The following is a 21344-nucleotide window of genomic DNA, read 5'->3' as shown; positions in this document are numbered from 1 at the left end:
AAGTATGGACAGTGTGGTGCCCCAGGACCACCTCCTGGGAATGGCAGGACGGGCAGCTCCCAGGAGCCCAAGTGGGGCCGACCACAGCTCTTGACAACAGAAACGCTACAGCCTCAGTGGGATGTTCACTTAATGCCAGGTATTAGCTCATCTGACCTTCAGAAGGACACTAGGGGGCGGTAACAGTCATCCTCCCCAGTTAAAGGGAAGAACACAGAGGTTCAGAACAGTTAGGGACCAGTAGTCCCCTGAGGTCACAGGCTTGTTCCTGCGTCGGCCTGACACCAGGGCCCACGCTCCATGTCTGGACTTTGCAGCCTCCCTCAAGGACACACGCTCAGCATCTGCCGTACGTACAGAGAGAAGGCAGTCCACCCTCTGCCCCCAGTCAGACAAGCCCTGCTCCCAGGACCCCGTACCTCCCACCCGAGACTCACAGGCAATCTCACGCCTCCGCAGGTTCTCGGTCTCCTCCTGAGTGATGGACATCAACTGTTCCATCCTTATCCTAGAAACAAACAAACAAACTCCATCCATTTTTGTTCAGCAGATGTAACGTTTTCAACGGGGAATCCCAGCAGATGAACACCACCTTCTCCGGGAAGTCCTCTTCGATGTGCCAGCCTAGGCATGCTCCTGCTGGCATCTCGCACTTCCAGGGGAACCCAGTTACCTCCAGCCTTGTACACGGAGTATCTTGCATAAAAAGCTCAACATTCCCTTAGAAAAGTGGGCAAAGGACACAGACGGCCACTTCACAGATGCTTAAATGCAGGGGACCAACAAACATATGGAAAGAGATACCTGATAACTAAAGATCTTTTCACCTACCAGATTGGGAGATTAGGAAAACTGAGGACCACCCACCAGCAGCAGCAGCTAAGGTGGTAAAAAGGGCACGTTCATGTCCTGCTGAGAGGAGTATAAACTGGCAAAATATCTTCTGGAAGGTAATCTGGCAAGACCTACCAAGAAGTCCTTTGAATATTTCCTACAAAAATATTCACATAAATGCACAGGGGGATATTTAGGAGATGCTCACTCTAAGACTGCTTATAATTATGAAAAACTGGAAACTTAAATGTCCACAGAGGACTAATTAAATTAGGATTTAATCATATTGCAGAATATTCTACAGCTATTACAAATAAGGCTTTTGGCATTGAAATCCATCCATGATCTAGTAAACGGAAATGAAAAAGTATGGACGTACATGCACGTTGCATGTGTGTACATCGTTCCCCCAGAGTAAACTAGGAATGGTGGCCTGGAGGGAACATCTTCTAAAGTCTCTGTTGGGTCGCATTTTGTTGGAAGAAGCATGTAATCACCTTGGCCTCTTGCCCAGGACCACAGGCTGCTCAAGGGAAGGCCACATCTGGTGCTGCTGGACCCACAGCAGAGCCCACAGGGCCCAACGCAGAGAGGGCACTTGGTAAGCATGAGCCAAATAAACCAGTCGGCCACAACCCAGCTTGGCCTTGACCACCCGGGTCAAGCTGCAGTGGACAGGTGAAGGGGCTACCCTGCAACCCCACAGGAACTCCCTGTGGGAATTCTTCCCAAGCAGCCAGGGGCCTAAAAGGCAGACACAAGGACTGCAGCTAAGTCCATGTTGCTATTTTGGGATTCCAGGGAACCAGGGGGGATTCCAGTTAATCCCGGTGGGGAGGGGGGCAAGAAGACAAGACAGAGGGTATGGGGAAAGAAGAATGGGGGGCTCGTTCCTCTCAGCTACCATCTTTCCTAATTACTGAAGCTGTGCATCTCAACGAACGGGGAAAACACGAAGGAAAAAACCCAAAGATCACCACCTCTAATTTCTGGTAAACCACTCAGGGTGGGTCCTTTTGCTTTCTGAGCACAGATACGTGCCACGTCGTGAAGAAATTGTACACTGTTCCGCCTTAGTTAACTATAGCTCCCGGTTTTCTACTCCATAATGGATTGTGTTTCCCTTAATAAGAAATGGATTTTTCTCTAATTTAAAATTTTTTAATGTTTATTTTTGAGAGAGAGCGTGAGCAAGGGAGGGGCAGAGAGAGGAGACACAGAATCCGAAGCCGGCTCCAGGCTCTTAGCTGTCAGCACAGAGCCCAACTCGGGCTCAGTCTCACAAACCATGAGATCACGACCAGAGCTGAAGTTGGACGCTCAACCAACTGAGCCACCCAGGTGCCCCTCTAATTTTTTTTACACTAGCAATATAGTTGGACATCACACATATTTTTATTTGTGTCTCAATTTTTCTCAGGAATGTACATGTGTGTTCAACTTGCAGGCAGTGATTTATTTTTAACCCAATATTCCCTAAGGAGGTGAATCTCCTTACAGCTTTAGGAAAACTTTCTGGCATAATCCTTGAGAATCACAAGACGTTATCTCCCCAGACCACTGCCTCCACCACAAGGCAACGCCAAGAAAGGGCTAGAGTGAAACACTAACCTTTCATTTTCCAGCGACTTCAAGATCTCAGAACTTTTCTTCTGCCTGCGGAGACAACCATAAAGGGTCCCTGCAGTAGTCACCTGCAGGCCTGTTTGCAACAGAACCGTTCTCCCCTTCGCTGCACTGGCTGTGCAGAGTGGGCTTAGTAACTGGCCCAGGCCCCTCAGCCCCGGAACTTGGGGCTCTGTGCCCTTGGGCCGGTTCCTCAGCCCCGCCAAGCCCCAGTTCCTCATCTATAAAAGGGGATCGTAATAAGAAGGCTTCATGGAGTATTCGTAAAGAGTGACTAAGAGAACATACGCAAAGTGCTTGGTATGTGAGCAGCATCCAACAAATGGTAGCTTCCTGGGACACCCCGGAAAGGACAGCATACTGTGGGGCACGCGGCAGGCTTGCTCGGGCCCCACGTGACTGCTGTGTGATGGCCCCGTAAGGAAAAAGCAAACGGAAGCCTGGGAGCAACAGGGGATGTGGCACACCTGTTTCAGGAGGCTTTCCACAAGGGACCCCAACTGGACTCTCTCAGGCTTCTTGACAGCTCTATCTGGCTCCCTCTCCCCCAAGCCCCACCAAGACCTGCTCCCAGCAGCCCCTACCTTGGAGAGCATTTGTTAAGGCAAATCTCACTATGGGTAGAATGGCTGACCTCAAGGCAACATGTTACTTGGAACCCGAAATATTGGAGCAGGATGTGACCCCCAGGGAAACCTGGGGGGCGTGGGTCCCACGACAAAACACAGGTCATGCCCAGATTAGATGCTTTTCTCTTTGGGTTGGTGCAAATTGTAGCACCAAGATTGGACCCGAACAACGAAAACCTTGGGGCAGGAGTGAAGGCTATAGGGGAGAAATGGACCCCTACCCTGGGCTCTTCAAAGGGTACCACATGAGGGGAAGGTCTCTGGGTGCGGACTGGGGGCCTGACCTCTGGTTGTCCTGCAGGAGTTTCTGGATCCGGTTGGCGATGTTCTGCTCCGTTTGCTTCAGCTGCTCCTGCAGCCGCTGACGCTCTGCATCCAGGTAGCGCTGATGCTCACTTAGGCCCTGCTCCAGCCGGGACTGCTCCTGCAGCGGGACAGGTGGCCGACCTGAGCTAACACCAAGGATCCCTGCACAGGTTTCTCATCCCTGCCCTGCCTTCCTGTTTGATCTTGGACCAGGTCTTCCCCTTGCTAGGCCTCGGGGTGTCCGTACACACAATGAAGCTGGGCTAGGTGAACCGTAAGGGCCCCCGGGTCCGGGAAGATCCAGCGAGGGAGCTTACCGCCACCGCCTCCCCACAGCAGAGGGCCCCCACTGGTAGGGAGTGCACAGGCAAGCCTGACCCCACATGGCCGCTCACGGACCTCCTTGACCGTCTGAAGGATCTCGTCCTTCTGATTGCTGCTCTGCTGAAGGAGCTGGGCATGTTCTCGCTGCCCGAGTTCCAGGCGCCGTTCAAACTCGAGTTTCTCCAGCATCTTCTGTTCCTGCAAGAATGTAGATCCTGGTGATGGTTGGCTAGGCTCCGTGGACATTTGCACATGGGAGCAGAGGGAATCTACCCTTCACCTCTGAATTGTGCAGGCTGTTAAGTCTTAAAGCTGAGTAATAACTCCCCTTCCTGGCCCCCCCCCCCCCACCACCTGCCTGCCCAGGGCCCAACTGTAATAAAACAGGCTGGTCCCTGGCAGAGACTAGTGGTTTAGAGTCGGGGGTCTCTGAGCCTCAAGCTTCTCATCTGTGAAGGCGAGATACCTGGTCACCCACTGAGGCTGCATAAGCATGTGGTGAGGCCATGTGTGTAAGAGGAAAACTTTAGTTTACCCTCTAATTTAGAGGCAGGAAGAACTTGCTCCCTCCAATCTTTTCTAATAGTTGAGATCTTTGATAAAAACAAAAGTGACCGAGGAGAAAAGGAAAATTTTCTTACCTTCCTCTTCTCATAGTCTGAGAACCTATTCTGGGGAGGAAAAAAAAGACAGTGGTGAAGAGGAGGTAGACAGCAGTGGGGTTCCCCAGCATGTGGCCAGAATTGCCAGGCAACGAGACCCCATTCAGACTCTTGGGAGCCCCCCGAGGCGCTGCATCAGAATGGTGGGGCGGGTGGGGATGAGAGGGTAGGATAGTCTGATAAAGGGTCCCAGATGGTTCTAGTGGACACCAGGACTGAGAACCACCCGGTTTGGCACATCGTGGGAAGCTCTTCAGGACAGTTCTGGGGGTACAGGACTGAGAAGGGAGACCAAGAAGTGAGATACGTGGCTCCCTGTCCATACAGCATGCCCGCAGTGCCCCAAAGCTCTAGCCCACCAAAATACTTGGAGATGCACAGAGGTACATGTGCTAGTTCCTGTCGAACTTTTTGTTAAGATGTTAGAAAAACAATTGTAATGTTTATTTTTGAGAGAGAGACAGAGAGAAAGAAGAGTGCTTGAGCAGGCGCGGGAGGGGCAGAGAGAGAGAGAGAGAGGAGTACAGAGGATCCAAAGCAGGCTCCACGTTCATAGCAGCAAGCCTGATGTGGGTTTCAAACACACGAACCGTCATGACCTGGGCCGAAGCCGGACACTTAACCAACTGAGCCACCCAGGCACCCCCTTGTGGAACCGTTTTAAAGAGTGAAACATTGGCAATAACTCAGATGCCCAACAGGTGGTTACTTCAGTAAGTCATGGTACATCCGTGCAATGGACCACACAACTGTCAAATAAGGGGGCGAACGTGGGGAGCTACCCAGAAAGAAGTCTGCCATGTTTCACTGTGTGCAGCAGGATTCTGTTCAGGTCAGAGCGGCAACAAAATTCAACTCTGAGTTTTGAGATGGAAGGCAGTTTGTGATGATGACCTTAGGAGAAGGGGTGACATTCATGTGGTTTATGTATATCTGTATTGTTCAGACTTGTAACAAGGAGCGTGAACTATTCTTGTACTGAAACAACACACACACACACACACACACACACACACACACACACACACACACACACACACACACACAGATTTTTTAAGTGGCCTTGTACTTAGTTATCCAGCTTGGAGGCCAGGATCAGTCTCTATCAGAGCCATAAAAGTAACACACTATAAGGAAATCAGATTTGTCCCATGCTGAGGTAGGAATAAAAATTTTTTAATTAATTTTTAATTATACAGATAGTATCTGGGCATCTGGGTGGCTCAGTCAGTTAAGCATCTGACTTTGGCTTTGGTTAAGCCACAAGGTCATGATCTTGTGGCTCAGGAGTTCGAGCCCTGCATCCAAATCTCTCTCTCAAAAATAAATACACACAGGGCAGGCACCTGGGTGGCTCAGTCAGTTAAGTGTTCCAACTTCAGCTCGGGTATAATATCATGGTTTAGGAGTTTGAGCCCCGCATCGGGTTCTCTGCTGTCACCATTAGAGCCTGCTTTGTATCCTCAGTCTCCCTGTCTCTCTGCCCCTCCCCTGCTCACTGGTGGGTGGGCATAAAAGCGCTTGCTCTCAAAAATAAACATTAAAAACTTTATAAAAAATTATACAGCTATTATCGGAATATATTTTCCTTATAAAAAACTAAAACACAGCATTTAAGCATTCCCTGACCATTCCCCAGCCTGATCCTGGTTCCCTCCTGCCCCCTGCCATGTAACTACCATTATCAGACCCAAGTCCACGAATCTACTTACACAGAATTTGTGCCTTTGGAAAATATAGAAGATTTGTCTGTGTGCTCATATATAAATACGTGTTTTGATGAAGGCATAACTCACATACTATAAAGGTCATTCTTTTCAGTATGCAGCTTTAGGCATCTTGAGCAATGCAGTCATGTAACCATCACTGTAGTCAAGATCTAGAACAATCCCATCACTCCCCAAAATTCCCTCATGTCCCTCTGTCATAAAATTGCACCCCGCCTTTAATGGCTATTACTGATCTGTATTTGAACCTCCTAAGTATGAAAGGGGAAGTCTATATCCATCATGTTCTGCAACTTGTCCTTTTCACTTACCCACGTGTCCTATGATCTGAGCCTGCACAGATTTAGCTCATGGTATGGATGGGACACAGGTGGCTCAGCCTTTACCCACCGATAGACATTTAGGGGGCTTCCAATATCTTACTACTGCAAATAAGGCTGCAATGAACATTCTTGTAAATGTCTCTTTACACAAGGGTCTCTCTGGGGATACATACTGAGGAGTGGGACTGCCGGATCACGAGCTATTTGACCTATATTATCAGGTTATCTTCTACAGTGGGAATATCAGTTTCCATTCCCAAGAGCAATTTATGAGGCCATGGTTTCCCCACACTGTGGCCAGGAAATTATCAAAGTGACATCTGTGCCAATCTGAGGGCGAAATGGTATTTTGTTTTAATTTACTGGTCTCTGATTACTAGGGAAGTCGGGCATTTTTTTGTATTTACTGATCTACACAGTCTTTCTTCTTTTTAAGTAAGCTCTGTGCCCAACTCTGGGGGGCTTGAACTCATGACCTTGAGATCAAAGGTCACATGCTCTGACTGAGCCAGCTGGGCGCCCCTCATCTGTACTGTTTTATTCTGTATAGTACCTGTTGATATATCTCTGGCCCACTTTTCTTCTCTTGGGATGGTTTTCTGCTTCACTTTACTGCTTTGGAAGAGTTCTTTAATATATTCAGTCTGTTAATCCTGCATCAAAAATGTTCGCTGCAAACATTTTGAGAGGAAAAACTGACAATTTCCCTAGGTAGAAATCTCCCCCTCTCTAATTCTCATTGAGCTGCCAGCAGACAGGCAAAAGCACGAGGCATTCACGGTGGGCTCTGTACGACAGGGAAGGGTGTCACCAGGGAACCGGAGATTAATAACAAGTCACTGGAAGATAAGAAGCCAAACCTGAGGCAGTTGGTTCCTCCTCTGCCTGCCATCAGACGCCCCGGGCTCTGAGCCCTCTGTGGGAACACAGATGGGGCCAGAGGCGGTCTCTGTCTGGTTCCAGTGTCAGGTGATGCCTGGCTGAAGTGGTAAACCCTGGCCAAGCTTCCTCCTCCACACCGGTCCCAACGTAGGTCACCCCCAGGGACCAGGGAGGGCCAGCCTGTTGCCGTGCTGACACACGTGCTTCTCCTCAGACGGGTAACAGGAGAGCAGGACAGGCTTCCTGTACAGCAAGGGGCACCGAGGCAGGAAGCGCTCACTGAGAGACAACAATGAACAATCCAGACACAACCCCCCACTCTCACAAAGCTTCATCTAGCAGGGGAGACAGTCGTTAAACCATCTCCCACATGAGTCTTCACTTAGAGCTGTAGAGGTGCTCCCAAGGAGACGTGTGGGCACCGAGACCACATGGCAGGAGACCTGACCTGGGCTGGTGTGGGGGGAGGGGGAGACTTCTCAGAGGATGTGGGGTCTAGACAGAACTGAAGGATGAGATGGAGTTAGCGAGAGGTGAGTGGAGAGAATTCCAGATGGGGTGAACTGCAAGTTCAGAGGTCCCGGGGAGTTCGGGAAACAGAGAGGAACCTGTTTGGGGCGGTGGTGGGTGAGGTGGCATAGAAGGCCTCCTGAAAGCATCTAAGCACGCTGGTCTGAGTGGAGGTGAATTCTAGTTCGACGGAGGAATCCAGGGCCTGCAGCCCTGAACAGCCCCCAGTGCCCAGGGCCTCCCCTCCACAGCACACGTCAGCAGGCAAGCACACCTTACCTGCCATTCTGCCTCCTCCCTGGAGAATCTGTCTGTGGGGCCGTCGGGGCTGTCCCAGGAAGCGTCGGCCCCATCTTGCTCCAGGACTGGCAGCAAGTACTGAGAAGGAGGGTAGTATTCCAGCCCTGACTCTGCAAGAGACGGCACAAACTGACCGGGAGGGAGGGGACAGAGTCGTCCCCTCCGTCAGCCCCCACCTTCCTCCCCAGCATCCTGTCCCGCCTGCCTGGTCCACGGCTCCCCTGCCCCGGACCGGGCTGGGCCCTCCATCTTGCTCGCCCTTCCTAACATCAAGCACTCGGTAAGCGGCAGCTGAGTGAATAAATAGGCTCGCCAGCTGCCTCTTTACCATCCACGTGAGAATGGGGCGATGAGAAAGCGTGAGATTAGTGGAGAAGGCTGTGTGTGAGACCCCGGGAAGACGCTTGCCTTCTGTGGCCCTGCGTATTTTTCTCCTGTGTAATTTGACAGGGCTCATACCCGTTACCCATTTTTGGGTGGATTGTTTGCCTTATTGTTTTGTTTGCCTCATTCTTACCGATTTATGCTCTTTACATATTGTAGCTAATAACCTTGGGCCTATAATATATATTGCAGCAATCTTCTTCTGGATGGTAACCTGTCTTTTTAATGACAGGATCCTTTGGGGGTAAAGAACTTTTAGATTTTAATATGGTCAAGATTGTCTTTTTCAAATATAAATGGGAAAAGAAACACTAAAAATGGCTCGTAAATACATGAAACAATATTCAAATAACCAAGAACGTGACTTTCTTGTTTATCTGTCAGAATAAACAAACTGACAAGGCTGGTGGAAATGACACCGAGGGTCACTTGTGGGAAGGAAAAAGGGTCTTCTCACGGGAATGTAAGCTGGCGGAGCACACAGCGCTTGCCCCTTTGCCTGCCAGTGCCACTCTGCCTGCCCTGGAGGAGTACTCCCACGGTGCCACAGAGGGGTGGGTTAAAATGTTCGTGACACTGGGAGACCGGAAACCACCTCATGCTCACCAGCAGGGAAAGGCTACATAAGCTGTGGGGCTCCACCACGTGAAATACTATACATTCTTTAAAACAAGCCAGATCCGGGGCACCTGGGTGACTCAGTCGGTTAAGCGTCAGATTTCGCCTCAGGTCATGAACTCGCGGGTCGTGAGTTCGAGTCCCGATGTCAGGCTCACTGCTATTGGTACAGAACCTGCTTGGGATTCCCCCTGCTTGTGCTCTTTCGCTCTTAAAAATCAAATAAACGTTTACAAAAAAAGGTGGGGGGCACCTGGGTGGCTCAGTCGTTTAGGTATCTGACTTCAGCTCAGGTCATGATCTCATGGTTTGTGAGTTTGAGCCCTATGTTGGGCTTTCTGCTGTCAGTGCAGAGCCCGCTTCGGGTCTTCTGTCCCCCTCTGTCTCTGCCCCTCCCGCGCGCGCGCACTCTCAAAAATAAACATTAAAAAAAAAAAAAAAAGGCAGATCCATCCATTATGAGGCAGGAAGAGGTCCAAGACCGATTCTTGAGTGAAAAGAGCAGAATCACAACAGCATGATACCTTTTGTGGGTTTTTAAAAAATATTTTTAAAAGAGCAAACCCAAAAACTTTATGTAATAATGTATACGTACTACACTGTTTAAACAAACAGATCATTTCTTAAGCTGTGTGGTGGGTACACATATGTTCACTGCTTTATTCTTTGCCTTTTGTACACCTACAAATGGCATAATTTAAAAATCTTTTTAAGGAAAATAAAGGGTTTGGGTGGGGAGATGGGTGAAACAGGTGGAGGGGATTAAGAGCACCCTTATCGGGATGAGCACTGAGTCCCGTAGAGAATTAGGCCAGCAGATCGTACACCTGAAGCTAATGTAAGGCTGTGTTAATTATACTTGAAGGAAGAAAGAAAGAAAAGAACATGGTGTAGCTCAGCCACTGGCCAGGGTGCACATGAGAATCACCTGTTGCTCAAACACTAATCTGGTAGATGTGAGGCCTGAGTAGCTGTTGTGTGGTGTGAAACTTTTTTTTTTTTTTTAACTGAAATATCACATACACGCAGAAAAGAGCGCAAAGTCTTCACGCACAGCCTAATGAATGTTTATAAGTGGCTTCCCAACTTTATGGCTTGCCCTTTCTTTCCATAAGTGGTGCCTTTTTGATGTTACTGAAATCTAATTTATCAGCCTTCCGTGGTCAATGCTGCCTGCCTCCTACTGAAGGAAGAAATGAAGGTTCTTTTTTCCCACATGGATATCCAATTGATCCAGAGTCATTAACTGAAAAAAACCTTTGCTTTCTTTTCTGGTGGCTTTGCAACGGCACCTTCGTCACCCACAGCTGACCGCATGTATGTGTCTTAGCCACGTTCTAGAAGTTCCCCAGGTGACAGGAGCCCCTAATTAAGAATATCAACCGGGCAGGAGGTGGCTGGATATACCGCTCCCACCCTCGGGGCACCTGGATCAGCGGTGGCCCTGAGTTTTCACTGCACTGCCACTCCTCCAAGTCCAGTCCACTGTGGCCTTTGTCCTGGTTGACCCCATGAACTCCAACTTGTCCCTGGCTTCCACGCTTGCTTTCTCCACTCCCTTCTCCTCCCTGCAGCTGGAGTGAACTTTGTAAAAAGCAAACTGATCAAAGCCCTCTCCTACATGATACGAGGCCCAGATGGCCTCTCCGGCTTTACCCCATTTTTCTTTGTGTCGGCACCCAGCCACTCGGCTTCCCCTGCGGCATGCTTCCCACTGCCCCCATGCCTCTAGGCCCTTCGAGGGGCCTCTCCTCCTGCCAGCAGCAGCCTTCTCTCTTTCCTAAGTGTTAATCACCCTCAGGTTTCAGCTGAGCCACTTTCTAGGACCTTCCCTGAGGACGTAGCCTAACTGGTAATTACATTTCCTAGTGTGACCATCTGTTCTGCCTGTTTCTCCTGCCAGATCTGAAGAGCTCCAAGCAGGCAGAGACGGTGGCCTCCTGGGTCTCTGCTATTCCCCCGAGCCCGGGCTGGCACAGGGCAGTTTCTGGGACCATGCTTACTCACTGAGTGAAGGAGGCAGGCTGCCTGCCTGGTTTTACCTTTGCAGAGGAACTGCTGAATGGCCTGGGTCCCAGCACTGCACACCTCCTGTGGGGGGTAAACCATGGACGAGGCGTCGAGGCTCAGAGTCTGCAGACACAAGGGGAACCTCTTTATACGTGTTGTCCACTTCGCTGGTCAACACAACCGCAAAGCACCTGATTTAGTTATGAATGTGTGTGTTTACTGTCTCCTCTGCCCACGGCAGGGGCGGCTCACCTGTCTTGTTCCTGCTGTGCCCCCAGCATCTAAAACAGAGCCTGGTGTGCAGTCAGCACGTGATTAATGTTTTTGTATAAAAATATAAGTGGACAAAAAAGAAACTGTAACTGTATACAATACACAGAAAATAAGATTCCATATTTGTTAAAAAAAAAAAACAACATTCTCTCGCGTTAGTGTATTTACAAAAACAATTTGGAGGAATATATATCACACTCAAAACCATGAGGTTTTCCATTTTGTTTGTTTGCTTACCCAAGCCCTCCTCCTGCTACCCTCTCACTTCTTCGCGGAGGCCTCCTGGATCCCAACTGTGGGCCAAGTGTGGAGTGCCCAGTGCATGCATGAGTTACCTAAGGCCCGGGTCAGGAGCCTGTACCTTCCGTGCCTGGGACAGACAGGCCTGCCAGGCCAGACAGGACATTGCTGAGTGGGAAAAGCAGCTCGGTTGCCCCCAGCCCTGGCCAGCACAGCCCTTGCGCCCAGGAACACGCACTGCAGTGGGGAGCCTGCTCTGGAGCAGAGCACCTGACTGCCGGTTTGGGGGGGCAAAGTCTAAAGAAAACTAACCCACGTGGGTAATATTGGTTACCAACAGTAAAGTGTGGTGGACGCTGGGGCCGTGCCATCCAGTTTGGTGGCCATGAGCCATGCCTGGCCACATAAGCTTACTTTTTAACTGAGTAAAATGAAAGAATTTAAAGCTCGGTCCCTCGGTTGCACCAGCCACATGGGACACACAGTTTACGGTGTTTCCATTAGCTGCGCTCAGCCGCTCAGCCCTGGTGTTAGACTCCAGCTAGTCCTGTTCTGGATGTGCACCCTTGAACAGGGCAATTGATGTCTCTGAGGCACGGCCCCCTCAGAGGTAAACAGGCACGTCACCCAGCCAACAGGCCGTCTGATGGGCAGTATGAGACAACGTGCGAGAAAGACCTTGGCCTTAACCTAGAAGGGCCGCTTACTGTCTCATCCTGAAAAAGGGTTTGCCCAAGGTGCCACCAAGAAGGTCAAAAGCTTTTTGTAAAGACTGGATGTGAAACGCTTCACTCCCTGCACTCCCTCTACAACGGCTTCAGAATCTGTGCCGCTGTGAGCTGTGTGCTCCAATGCGGTGGCCACCAAGCACGTGTGACTTAGTTTATTAAAATGAAAACTAATTAAAACTCAGCACAAGTAAATACATACCTCCTTGGTCATACTAGCCACACTTCCAGTGCTCGAAAGCCACATGTGGCTACCGATTTAGGCCGCACAGTCATTGAACATTTCCATCAGAACGGCAAAAAGTTCTATTGGACAGCACAGAGAATAACCATGTCTCGGCCTGTCTCTCCAGCTGGCCCGGGGAGAGGAGCTGACCACCCTGTCCCTTCTCAGGCAAGCTGTCACGGCAGGAGGGACCAGCCTCTGGCGTTAGCCACCTCCTTTTGCTGTCTACACGTTCACCTGCCCATTTCTGATACAGAGGCCGATGCTCAGCAGTCTGATCTGAGAGGTAATTCACTGATGGCTCATCAGAGGATTCTGGGATGTTGGCCAGACTGTGTGTCATATGGATGGATAAGTCCCTGTTCCAGAAGGTTGAGTTGCACAGAGGTGAAGAGCACGGGCCCTCGATTCAGACTGCCTGGCTCTCAATCCTGTCTCTGCTATCACTAGCTGTGTGGACTTGGGCAAGCTCCTTAAACTGTCCATGCCTCAGTTTTTTCATCGGCAAAAGGGCACAATAGTATTTGCCTCACAGGATTTTCATGAGGATTCAGGGAACTGATGCAGGTTAAGCACCCAGCTTTAGTAAGCACCAGATAAACATAGGCTGTCTGGTCATTGCGACTGTAAGAGCCCACCTTCCCTGCGTGAGCTGCCTTGTGTCAGTGTCTGTTAGGGCCTGGATTGTGTGCCCCTGAAAACACGTATGTTGAAGTCCTACTCCCCCTGTACCTCGGATGTCGATACATTTGGATAGAAGGTCTTTAAAGAAGTAATCAAGGGGCGCCTGGGTGGCGCAGTCGGTTAAGCGTCCGACTTCAGCCAGGTCACGATCTCGCTCTGTGAGTTCGAGCCCCGCGTCAGGCTCTGGGCTGATGGCTCAGAGCCTAGAGCCTGTTTCCGACTCTGTGTCTCCCTCTCTCTCTGCCCCTCCCCCATTCATGATCTGTGCTCTCTGTCCCAAAAATAAATAAACGTTGAAAAAAAAAAAAAGAAGTAATCAAGAAGTAATCAAGTTCAACATGAAGTCACCAGGCTGGGTCCTAATCTGATATGACTGGTGTACTTATAAAAAGAGGAAATTTGGGGGCGCCTGGGTGGCTCAGTCGGTTAAGCGTCCGACTTCAGCTCAGGTCACGATCTCGCGGTCCGCGAGTTCAAGCCCCGCGTTGGGCTCTGGGCTGATGGCTCAGAGCCTGGAGCCTGCTTCCGATTCTGTGTCTCCCTCTCTCTCTGCCCCTCCCCCGTTCATGCTGTGTCTCTCTCTGTCTCAAAAATAAATAAACATTAAAAAAAAAATTAAAAAAAAAAAAAAGAGGAAATTTGGACACAGCCACATAGAGAGGGAAGGTGATGTGAGGACACACGGAGAAGATGACTGTCTACAAGCCAAGGAGAGAGGCCTCAGAAGCAACCACCCCTGTCCACACAGTGATCTTGGACTTCCAGCCTCCAGAGCCGTGAGAAAATAAACGTCTTGTTCAAGACACCCAGCCTGTGGTACTTTGTTACGACCGCCCCAGCAAACTAATACGGTGACCTAGGAAGAGCTTGCCCTCTGCCCCCTGACCCCTGCTCTGATGAAATCTACTTTCTACACCTCCAGGCAAGGCCGCTCTCCCGTCACAGCACTCTGGGCTTTTCGAGACCTGGACCCTCCAGACACAGCAGCTTCCAACCACATCAGATCCCTCCTCTCCCCTCAACACGCCCTGTGCTCTCCACTTCCTGCATTCTTGGTACTGTTCCCTGCACCTGAGTGCTCCCTTTTCCGTGTCTATTTCTTCAGAGCCAATCCCCTCACAAGGTCTGGCTCGAACACCACAAAGTGCTCACAGCACACCTCCCGCAGGGTTCAGCCTCAGGTCTTCACTCTAGGAGCGTGCTCTCCTGCCTCCGTCATGGCAGCAGAAGTCACCTAATTACAACTGTTCCACATTGGTCTCTCTTGAGCTCCTAGAGACGTGCCAGGAGATCCCTGTGAGCCCAGCACACCCTGACCAGAGCAGGCATTTGGGAACGTGGGAAGGGGAAGGTGGGCGGGCCAGAGAAGACCCCAGGCGAGAGCGGCTCCCCACTTACTTCCAGGGTTCGAACGTGCGCCAGCAGCTGTGGCAGCCTCTGAATCTCGTTCTCACTGATGTCAAGGGTACGTAGGCTTCGAAGTTCCCCCACGGTGTCGGGAAGCTCCCTCAGCTTGTTATCTGCAGAGACCCCAACGGCACAGCTCGACCCCCCCCCCCCCCGCCAAAGCCCCTTCACCAGCTTCCTGCCTGACACGAGTCCTGCCAGGACTTGAGGGGAAGTGGGTGCCTCACTCTGAGCCTGGGGCACGTGCCGGGTCCCGAGACCTGAGGCTCTGTGAGGAAGAGCAGCATGGTGGAGTTTCGGTGACCTGGGTTCAAGTTCTTACTCTGCCACTTACTAGCTGAGCGCCTTTGGAAAACGGACTGTACTTCCTTGGGCCAGTTTTCTCATCTGTAAAATGGGGATAATAATGCTATCTGGCCTCAAGGGACATCAAAGGGTTCAATGCAACTATGCATATGCAGCCCTCAGCACAGTGCCCACCCCATAGTAAGTGATCAATAAACACGGCGTCATTATATCATTCGTATGTTACAAAATGAGTAAACTGAGGTGTTTTGTGCAGAAAGTGCTTAAGGACCACAAGAGGACATGAGGAGCCAAGGGCACGGGAGGAAGCACGGTGCGTGTGACTCTGGGCTCTGTTGCTAACACACGGGGTGGTCTTGAGCAAGTCGCTGCTCTCAGCCTTGGTTGGGGAGCACACCTCCCTGTCAGGGACTCGCGAGGCTTGCCGCACCGCTGACTGTGGAAGCAGTCTTCCCTGTGCGTCGGGCCCTGTCAGAAGCGTTACTGCGGCTCCTGGATGCTCTCCCCCACCAGGCCGCCACTCCTACTGCTCCTCGTTATTACAAACACGAGTGCCCAGGTCCCGGGAGCCTGGCTGGCAAGACGGTCTGCCCTCCTTGCTGTAAGGCCCTGACCCTGAAGGGTCACAGGAGCTCTGCAGATGCCCCGCCTCTAGTTACCTCTAGGGACAACAAGGGTCAGTCCAGCTTAAAGGGACGCCTCAGGACTGGCTGCCCTCATGCTCAGTGGTTCCCAGGAGGAGTGATCTGTGGATGCCGGGCCGAAGACAGCCTAGAGCTGACTGGGAATCACACAGACAGGGCTTCCTGGCCCCTACCTTTCACGTTGAGGGTCTGGAGCTGGATCAGGTTCCCAATGGAACGTGGCAGATATGTCAGTTGATTCCTTTCCACGTTCAATACCTAAGAAATAGGGACAAATGACATGAGAACCCACATACGAATAGTGTCTACCCCTGCTTTAGGCCAGGCATCACCTGGGCACCACACACACCTTTATCTCCTCCTGACAGCCTCATGAGGAAAGCATAAACTGTCAGGATCCCCTTTGAGAGATGAGAAAACTGAGGCTCACACTGATGAAGTCACGTGCCGGAGAGAGCAAAGCCAGACCTTGAGCCGCTGCTTGCTGAGGTTCCGTCCCTTATGCAGGCCACAGAATGCCCAACAACGGACCCGCGATCAAGCAAGGAGGAAGAAGGGGACTAGCGGGTTTGGGGATCTGGGGGAGGCAGCAGTGACAAGGCTCTAGTTCCCCGAGTGTTGGGGGAACGAAGCTGAGATGTGTAAAGGCAGCAGGATCTGCCCGGGGCCTCAAGGCTAGCAGCTGGCGGTGGCCCGCCCAGAACGCAGGCTTGTTGGATCCAGCAGGCCACGCTCCCTCCCGGATGCGGCACTGCGGGGCGAGCCAGGCCAACAGGGTGACAGGCTACGGACTCATTAAACATTGACACAATGGAAAGCTAAGCAGCCGTTACAGATAACGTGGCAGATAAATATTTGATGAACCAAAGGATGGCTCTGGGTTATTGTCAGGTGTCCGCAAGTTACAAGGCAAGGATGCACCGATTCTATAAGAATGTACACGTTAAAAAAAAGTCCCCAAAGATCCTCCACCCAGGTATTCACCGTGGCTTTCCAAGGGGTGCCAATCACTACTTCCCCACCACGTGTTCTCTGTGTGCCGTTGGGCAAGTGACCTCAGCTTTCTCCTCCGGAAAATGCAACGGCATCACCCAGGGGTTGCTCACTCACTTCATTTCCTGGTCTCCTGCATGTTGGAGGCAGTGTGCTAGCTGGGGTGCTGCCCTCAGAGGACTGTGACTCAGTCAAGTCAGCAAACACTTGATTCGTAACTATGGACTGTCCTTATGCTCCCAGGGAAGTAAGCCAGTGTAGGACCGAGGCCGATAAGGTAGATCTACTTTGACAGGGAGGTCGGGGAGGCTTCTCAGGGACACGTGGGCTGAGAGATGATGAGTCGCTCAGGCCGAGGGAAGAGGAGAGGTCTGCGTGGACAGGCCCTGCCACAGTGGGGTGAGAGGCCAGGAGGGGTTCAGGAGCTGACTGCCGAGAGCGACGGGGACAGGAGAGGAGGCTGGAAAGCAGGTGGGCCCGTCATACAGGGTCTGAAGGGGCTCAGTGAAGAGAATGGGTTTTAATCTCAGTGTGGAGGAAAGCCGCTTCTTTCCCTGTAAAGTGGGGCTAATACCAGCACCTGCCTCGCAGCAAGGCTGTGAGGAAACATATCAGAGATGACACGAGGGAAATGCTTAGCTTGCAGTGGGCTACGACTGACCAGGACCACAGTGAGAGGCTGAGGCAGAGCGCCGGATCCATCATTTCCTGTAAGTCATGGGGGCTTAGAGGAAATCCCCAAAGCACAGGCCAAAAGTATGGTATAGAGACTCCCACATTTCGGACTGCCAAGGCCAGGGCGTCCAAGGTTCCTCACGGGAAAGGGGCAGAGGCAGCTAGCACCAAGGGCAGCCCCGGGCCTGAGCACAAGGAGAACTCTCCAGGCTTGTTCGACTGCAACTTTTCTCTTAGGCCATCAGAGGCGGGTTCTGTGCATCCTGCAGCCATACCTGGAGGGCGGTCAGCTGCCCTATATCGTCGGGAAGAGCGGACAGCTGATTATCATGAAGATCCAGAACCTGCGGAGGGAAGACAAGCTTAAGCCCTCAGTCACCAACCGAGAAAGCCCGCAGATTTCGGGCTCTGGAGCGAGAAGATGCCGGGGGTCTCTTCTTGCCTCTGGTGTCGGAACAGAAGGCTCCAACTCTTCCTCTCCAACTAAAGGATAGTGTATTCCATCTCTGCTCCGTTTCCAAAATATTATACCATCTCTTTCATCAGAAATTCATTAAAAAAAATTTTTTTTAATGTTTATTTCTGAGACAGAGAGAGACAGAGCATGAGTGGGGGAGGGGCAGAGAGAGAGTGGGAGACACAGAATCTGAAGCGGGCTTCAGGCTCCAAGCTGTCAGTACAGAGCCTGACGCGGGGCTCGAACTCCCAAACCGTGAGATCATGACCTGAGCTGAAGTCGGTCGTTCAACCGACTGAGCCACCTAGGTGCCCCATCAGATGTTCATTTTTAACTGTTGAGCGAAAACAGTATGCTATAGAACAGTATGCGTAAGTATTCACGTTACAAAGGAAAACTCCCCACGGTATAATTATATTATTTATGTAGAAAAAGACTACCAAATATGCAATAAAATATTGATAGCGGTTCTCTGGAGTGTGGAATTATATACGTTTTTCCTCCTTTTCTTTGTTTAACTGTACTTGTTAATTTTTTTAACAACAAAAATGAGCAAACAAAGCACAGGCCACACACTGGAGTAGGTACATGTGTTTCAAACACATATGTATGAAATAGAAACATACGTATTAAATATACATCTGAAATACATATAAAATGTTACTTGTTTTACGACAAAAATCATGAATGTTGGGCCAGAATAACAAAGAGAAGTAAAAACTACCCCAACTCCTATAAACCAGAAATAACCATGAAAAACACTTTCATGCCTGATGCTGCCATCTTCTCTTCTTATTGTGTGTCCCCACTGTCATAGCTCATGTTCGTGTGCAATAATCCTGAGGCCATAGGTCACATCGCATGTGAATACATCCCAGTCCCTGTTCTGGAGAGGCTGACAGTTAGGAGGGGGTCAGCCTAGACACAGGGCTTTCACACACTGACCACATGATGCCTGGAGCCCCTCCGGGGCCTTCTCTTTTGGGCTCATCAGTTTCCAAGCCCTCTGTGAGTTCACCCGCTCTGAGTTTACAGTTTGCCTTTCTACCCATCCAGCAGGCTCCCCAAAGGCAGGGCTGGTTATCTTTGCAACCCCACCCCATGCACAGTGCGTAGAAGGTGCCCAATAAGTTGTGCTGATCCCACCCGAGCCTGACTGTTAAGTTAGGCCTGCATAACCTATAACAAAGGGAGCTTGGCTGCCACCTGGAGCACCAGGCAGAGCCCGTGACACGGGGGACAAGGGCCCCTGTACCTTGATGGTTGTGAGACTCAGGAGGCTGCAAGATTTAGGGAGCAGGTAAGTGAGGTGATTCGTGTGGACAATCAACACCTGTTTGGAAAAGATTTGTGGCGTGTTAGCCTGAGGATGAGCAGCGAGCAGGGGCGGCCAGCTCGGCGCGGGAGGTATGGCAGAACCCGCCTGCCTCTGCTCTCCCGCACACTGCGACGGGGGATGTGCTTCAGAATCACGGAACCTGCAAATGCAGAATCACATGACCTGAAAACCTGTAACTTCGAGGGTGAAGGGGATCTCAGAGGCCTCATTCTACCTTCCACCCTGAGGAGGGTCCCTGTGCAGCTGTCCTTCCTTGATCTGAACCTTCCTTGGCGTCAGCATCTTCATGTAGGAAACAGAATAATAAAGTAGCTGCCTCCAAGGGCTGGCGTATGATTAAGAAACTAACAGACAAAAAGCACTAAGCCCAGGACTGGCCTGGGGTCTGGGGCTCAATTCGTGTCATCTGTTGCTTTTTCTATTCGGCACCGACCCTTGCACAGAAATGTCCAGTGTCAAGGAGCTCACTCCTGTGTTGGTATGGAACACTTTTTTTTTACTCTTAGCTGTCTACATGCAAAGTTATTGCCTTTCTGAAAATCATTCATTCCGTTCTTAATTTCTTCTGAGTGACCAGCACGAAATGAGTGTAGTTTTCATTATGATTAACAACGAGGTCACCCAGTGTTTACTGTGGCAGGCATCATGCCCAGTGCATTTGCCTTTCTACCTGCCCACCTCCCTACCTGCCACTCAATTCTCACAATACTGTTTCGAGAGTAGAGCTGGGAGTGTCTTCATTTCACAGATGAAGAAACAGATGTAAGAGTTGGTGGAAGTTGCGCAACTCATGAGAGGGGCAAAGCCAGGATGTGACCCAGGACCATGTGACCCCAAAGCCTGCTCTTCTAACTGTGCAAACACCTGCATCAGGCTGAAAGGGTGAGAATCAGGGAGAATGGAGATGCCTGTGCCAAGAAGGCAGCTCCTAAAAATCCCACCCGATTTGAAACCAACAAACATGCATGAACGAGTCTCTGAAAATGAGGATTCAGCTCACCTTTTTCTGTAGAACTTTGCATGTTGCAAAAGCCCCAAATGGAATCTAAGATGGGAGAAAGAAGAGTCAGTGCCTCCCCTCGAGCCAGTTTTTGTTTTCTGAGGAGCACACATGTGAGGGGGTGATGGGGCAGGAGGTGATCAAGTGCAAAGTCCTCCCATGGAGGGCAGCACTAAGCACCTCCCATGGAGGGTGGTGGGGCACGCTGGTGAGGAATGTCGCTGGGGACATGGTCAGCCATCCCTTATAATCAGCTGGCAGGAGACTGCCCTGCCCGGCCCTGGCCCACACACCATCTCCATCATGAGCTCTATTTGGGCAAAAGAAAGATCTCTGGTGCTGGGCACCAGCTGGAGAGGCTGGGGAACCCCAGAATCTCCCAGTTCCCTGGAAATCTGTGTGTACATTTTCTTTTTTTTGATTAAAAAAACATTTTTTTTTTCAGAGAGAGCACATGCAAGTAGCGAAGAGCAGAGGGAGAGGGAGAGAGAGAATCTTAAGCAGGCTCCGTGCTTAGCACTGAGCCCGACATAGGGCTCGATCCCATGACCCTGGGATCATGACCTGAGCCGAAATCAAGAGTCAGACACTCAACTGACTGAGCCACCCAGGCACCCCTGTGGGTACATCTTTTAGACTCCTTGATTCTAGGAAGACTATGCTGAGGCCAACAATCATCTTAATTATTCTGAACAAAAGCAGAATCTAAGGAAACTTCTCTTGATTAATGCTTCTGGCCTTTTAAAAGCCCCAGTCCACATCTGTCTCTCTCAGGGACATGTGATCCAAGAAAAAAAGGACAGATCAAATTCACAGCCGGAACACTAGCCCCAGTTTACCTCTGAGAGCTCACATTTAGAGATGTCAAGAATGTCATCTGCCCCAGCTTCTTTTGCCTGAGGGTGAAAAGAATGATAGAAAGTGTTCAAACAAAACACCCTTGCAGGGTGGACAGACCAGGCAAAGAAACACAGGATTAAGGACCTATAAGAGACCACGGACACCATCTGGTTCACCTAGTCCATTTTGCGGGTGCGCCAACGATCCCTGCTTTAATGGGGCTTGAGGTCCAGCAGGGAGGAGCGAACGAACATGGAATGACAACAGGGATCAGTCTTGGGAGGGAAGCACAAGGCACTCCTGAGCACCTGACAGGCAGCCTTGTGGGTCTGCTTTGAGTCAGAGATTTCCTCTGCGGGTTGGGGAGGCAGGCAGGAGGGAGGGAGTGCACGGCTTG

At 50.7% G+C, this 21344-nt stretch overlaps 1 protein-coding gene across 4 annotated transcripts in view; it reads right to left on the bottom strand.

The window, feature by feature from the left end:
* Window positions 1–21344, bottom strand: part of LRSAM1 (leucine rich repeat and sterile alpha motif containing 1) — a 39742-nt gene that overhangs the window by 16288 nt on the left and 2110 nt on the right. For 3 of the 4 annotated variants that reach the window (XR_015243080.1, XM_025929277.2, XM_086684077.1), the window contains exons 4-16: window positions 20947–21003; window positions 20108–20152; window positions 19024–19101; window positions 17587–17655; window positions 15817–15901; window positions 14685–14806; window positions 11168–11258; window positions 8103–8233; window positions 4361–4390; window positions 3795–3917; window positions 3374–3513; window positions 2446–2490; window positions 438–508 (exon numbers count right to left, since the gene is read on the bottom strand). Coding sequence is in view for 3 of the 4 variants with exons in the window: in XM_025929277.2 (XP_025785062.1) it covers window positions 438–508; window positions 2446–2490; window positions 3374–3513; window positions 3795–3917; window positions 4361–4390; window positions 8103–8233; window positions 11168–11258; window positions 14685–14806; window positions 15817–15901; window positions 17587–17655; window positions 19024–19101; window positions 20108–20152; window positions 20947–21003 (1087 nt within the window). In the remaining variant the exon portion in view is untranslated. The remainder of the gene's footprint in view (window positions 1–437; window positions 509–2445; window positions 2491–3373; window positions 3514–3794; window positions 3918–4360; window positions 4391–8102; window positions 8234–11167; window positions 11259–14684; window positions 14807–15816; window positions 15902–17586; window positions 17656–19023; window positions 19102–20107; window positions 20153–20946; window positions 21004–21344) is intronic. The other variant, XM_086684078.1, reaches the window with a different exon arrangement.

The sequence above is a fragment of the Puma concolor genome, chromosome D4, assembly GCF_028749965.1.
Source record: "Puma concolor isolate L17-30 chromosome D4, mPumCon1.1.hap2, whole genome shotgun sequence".
In the NCBI taxonomy this organism is placed as follows: Eukaryota; Metazoa; Chordata; class Mammalia; order Carnivora; family Felidae; genus Puma; species Puma concolor.
The sequence above is the reverse complement of the archived record's forward strand: the minus strand, read 5'-3'. Positions and strand labels throughout refer to the sequence as shown.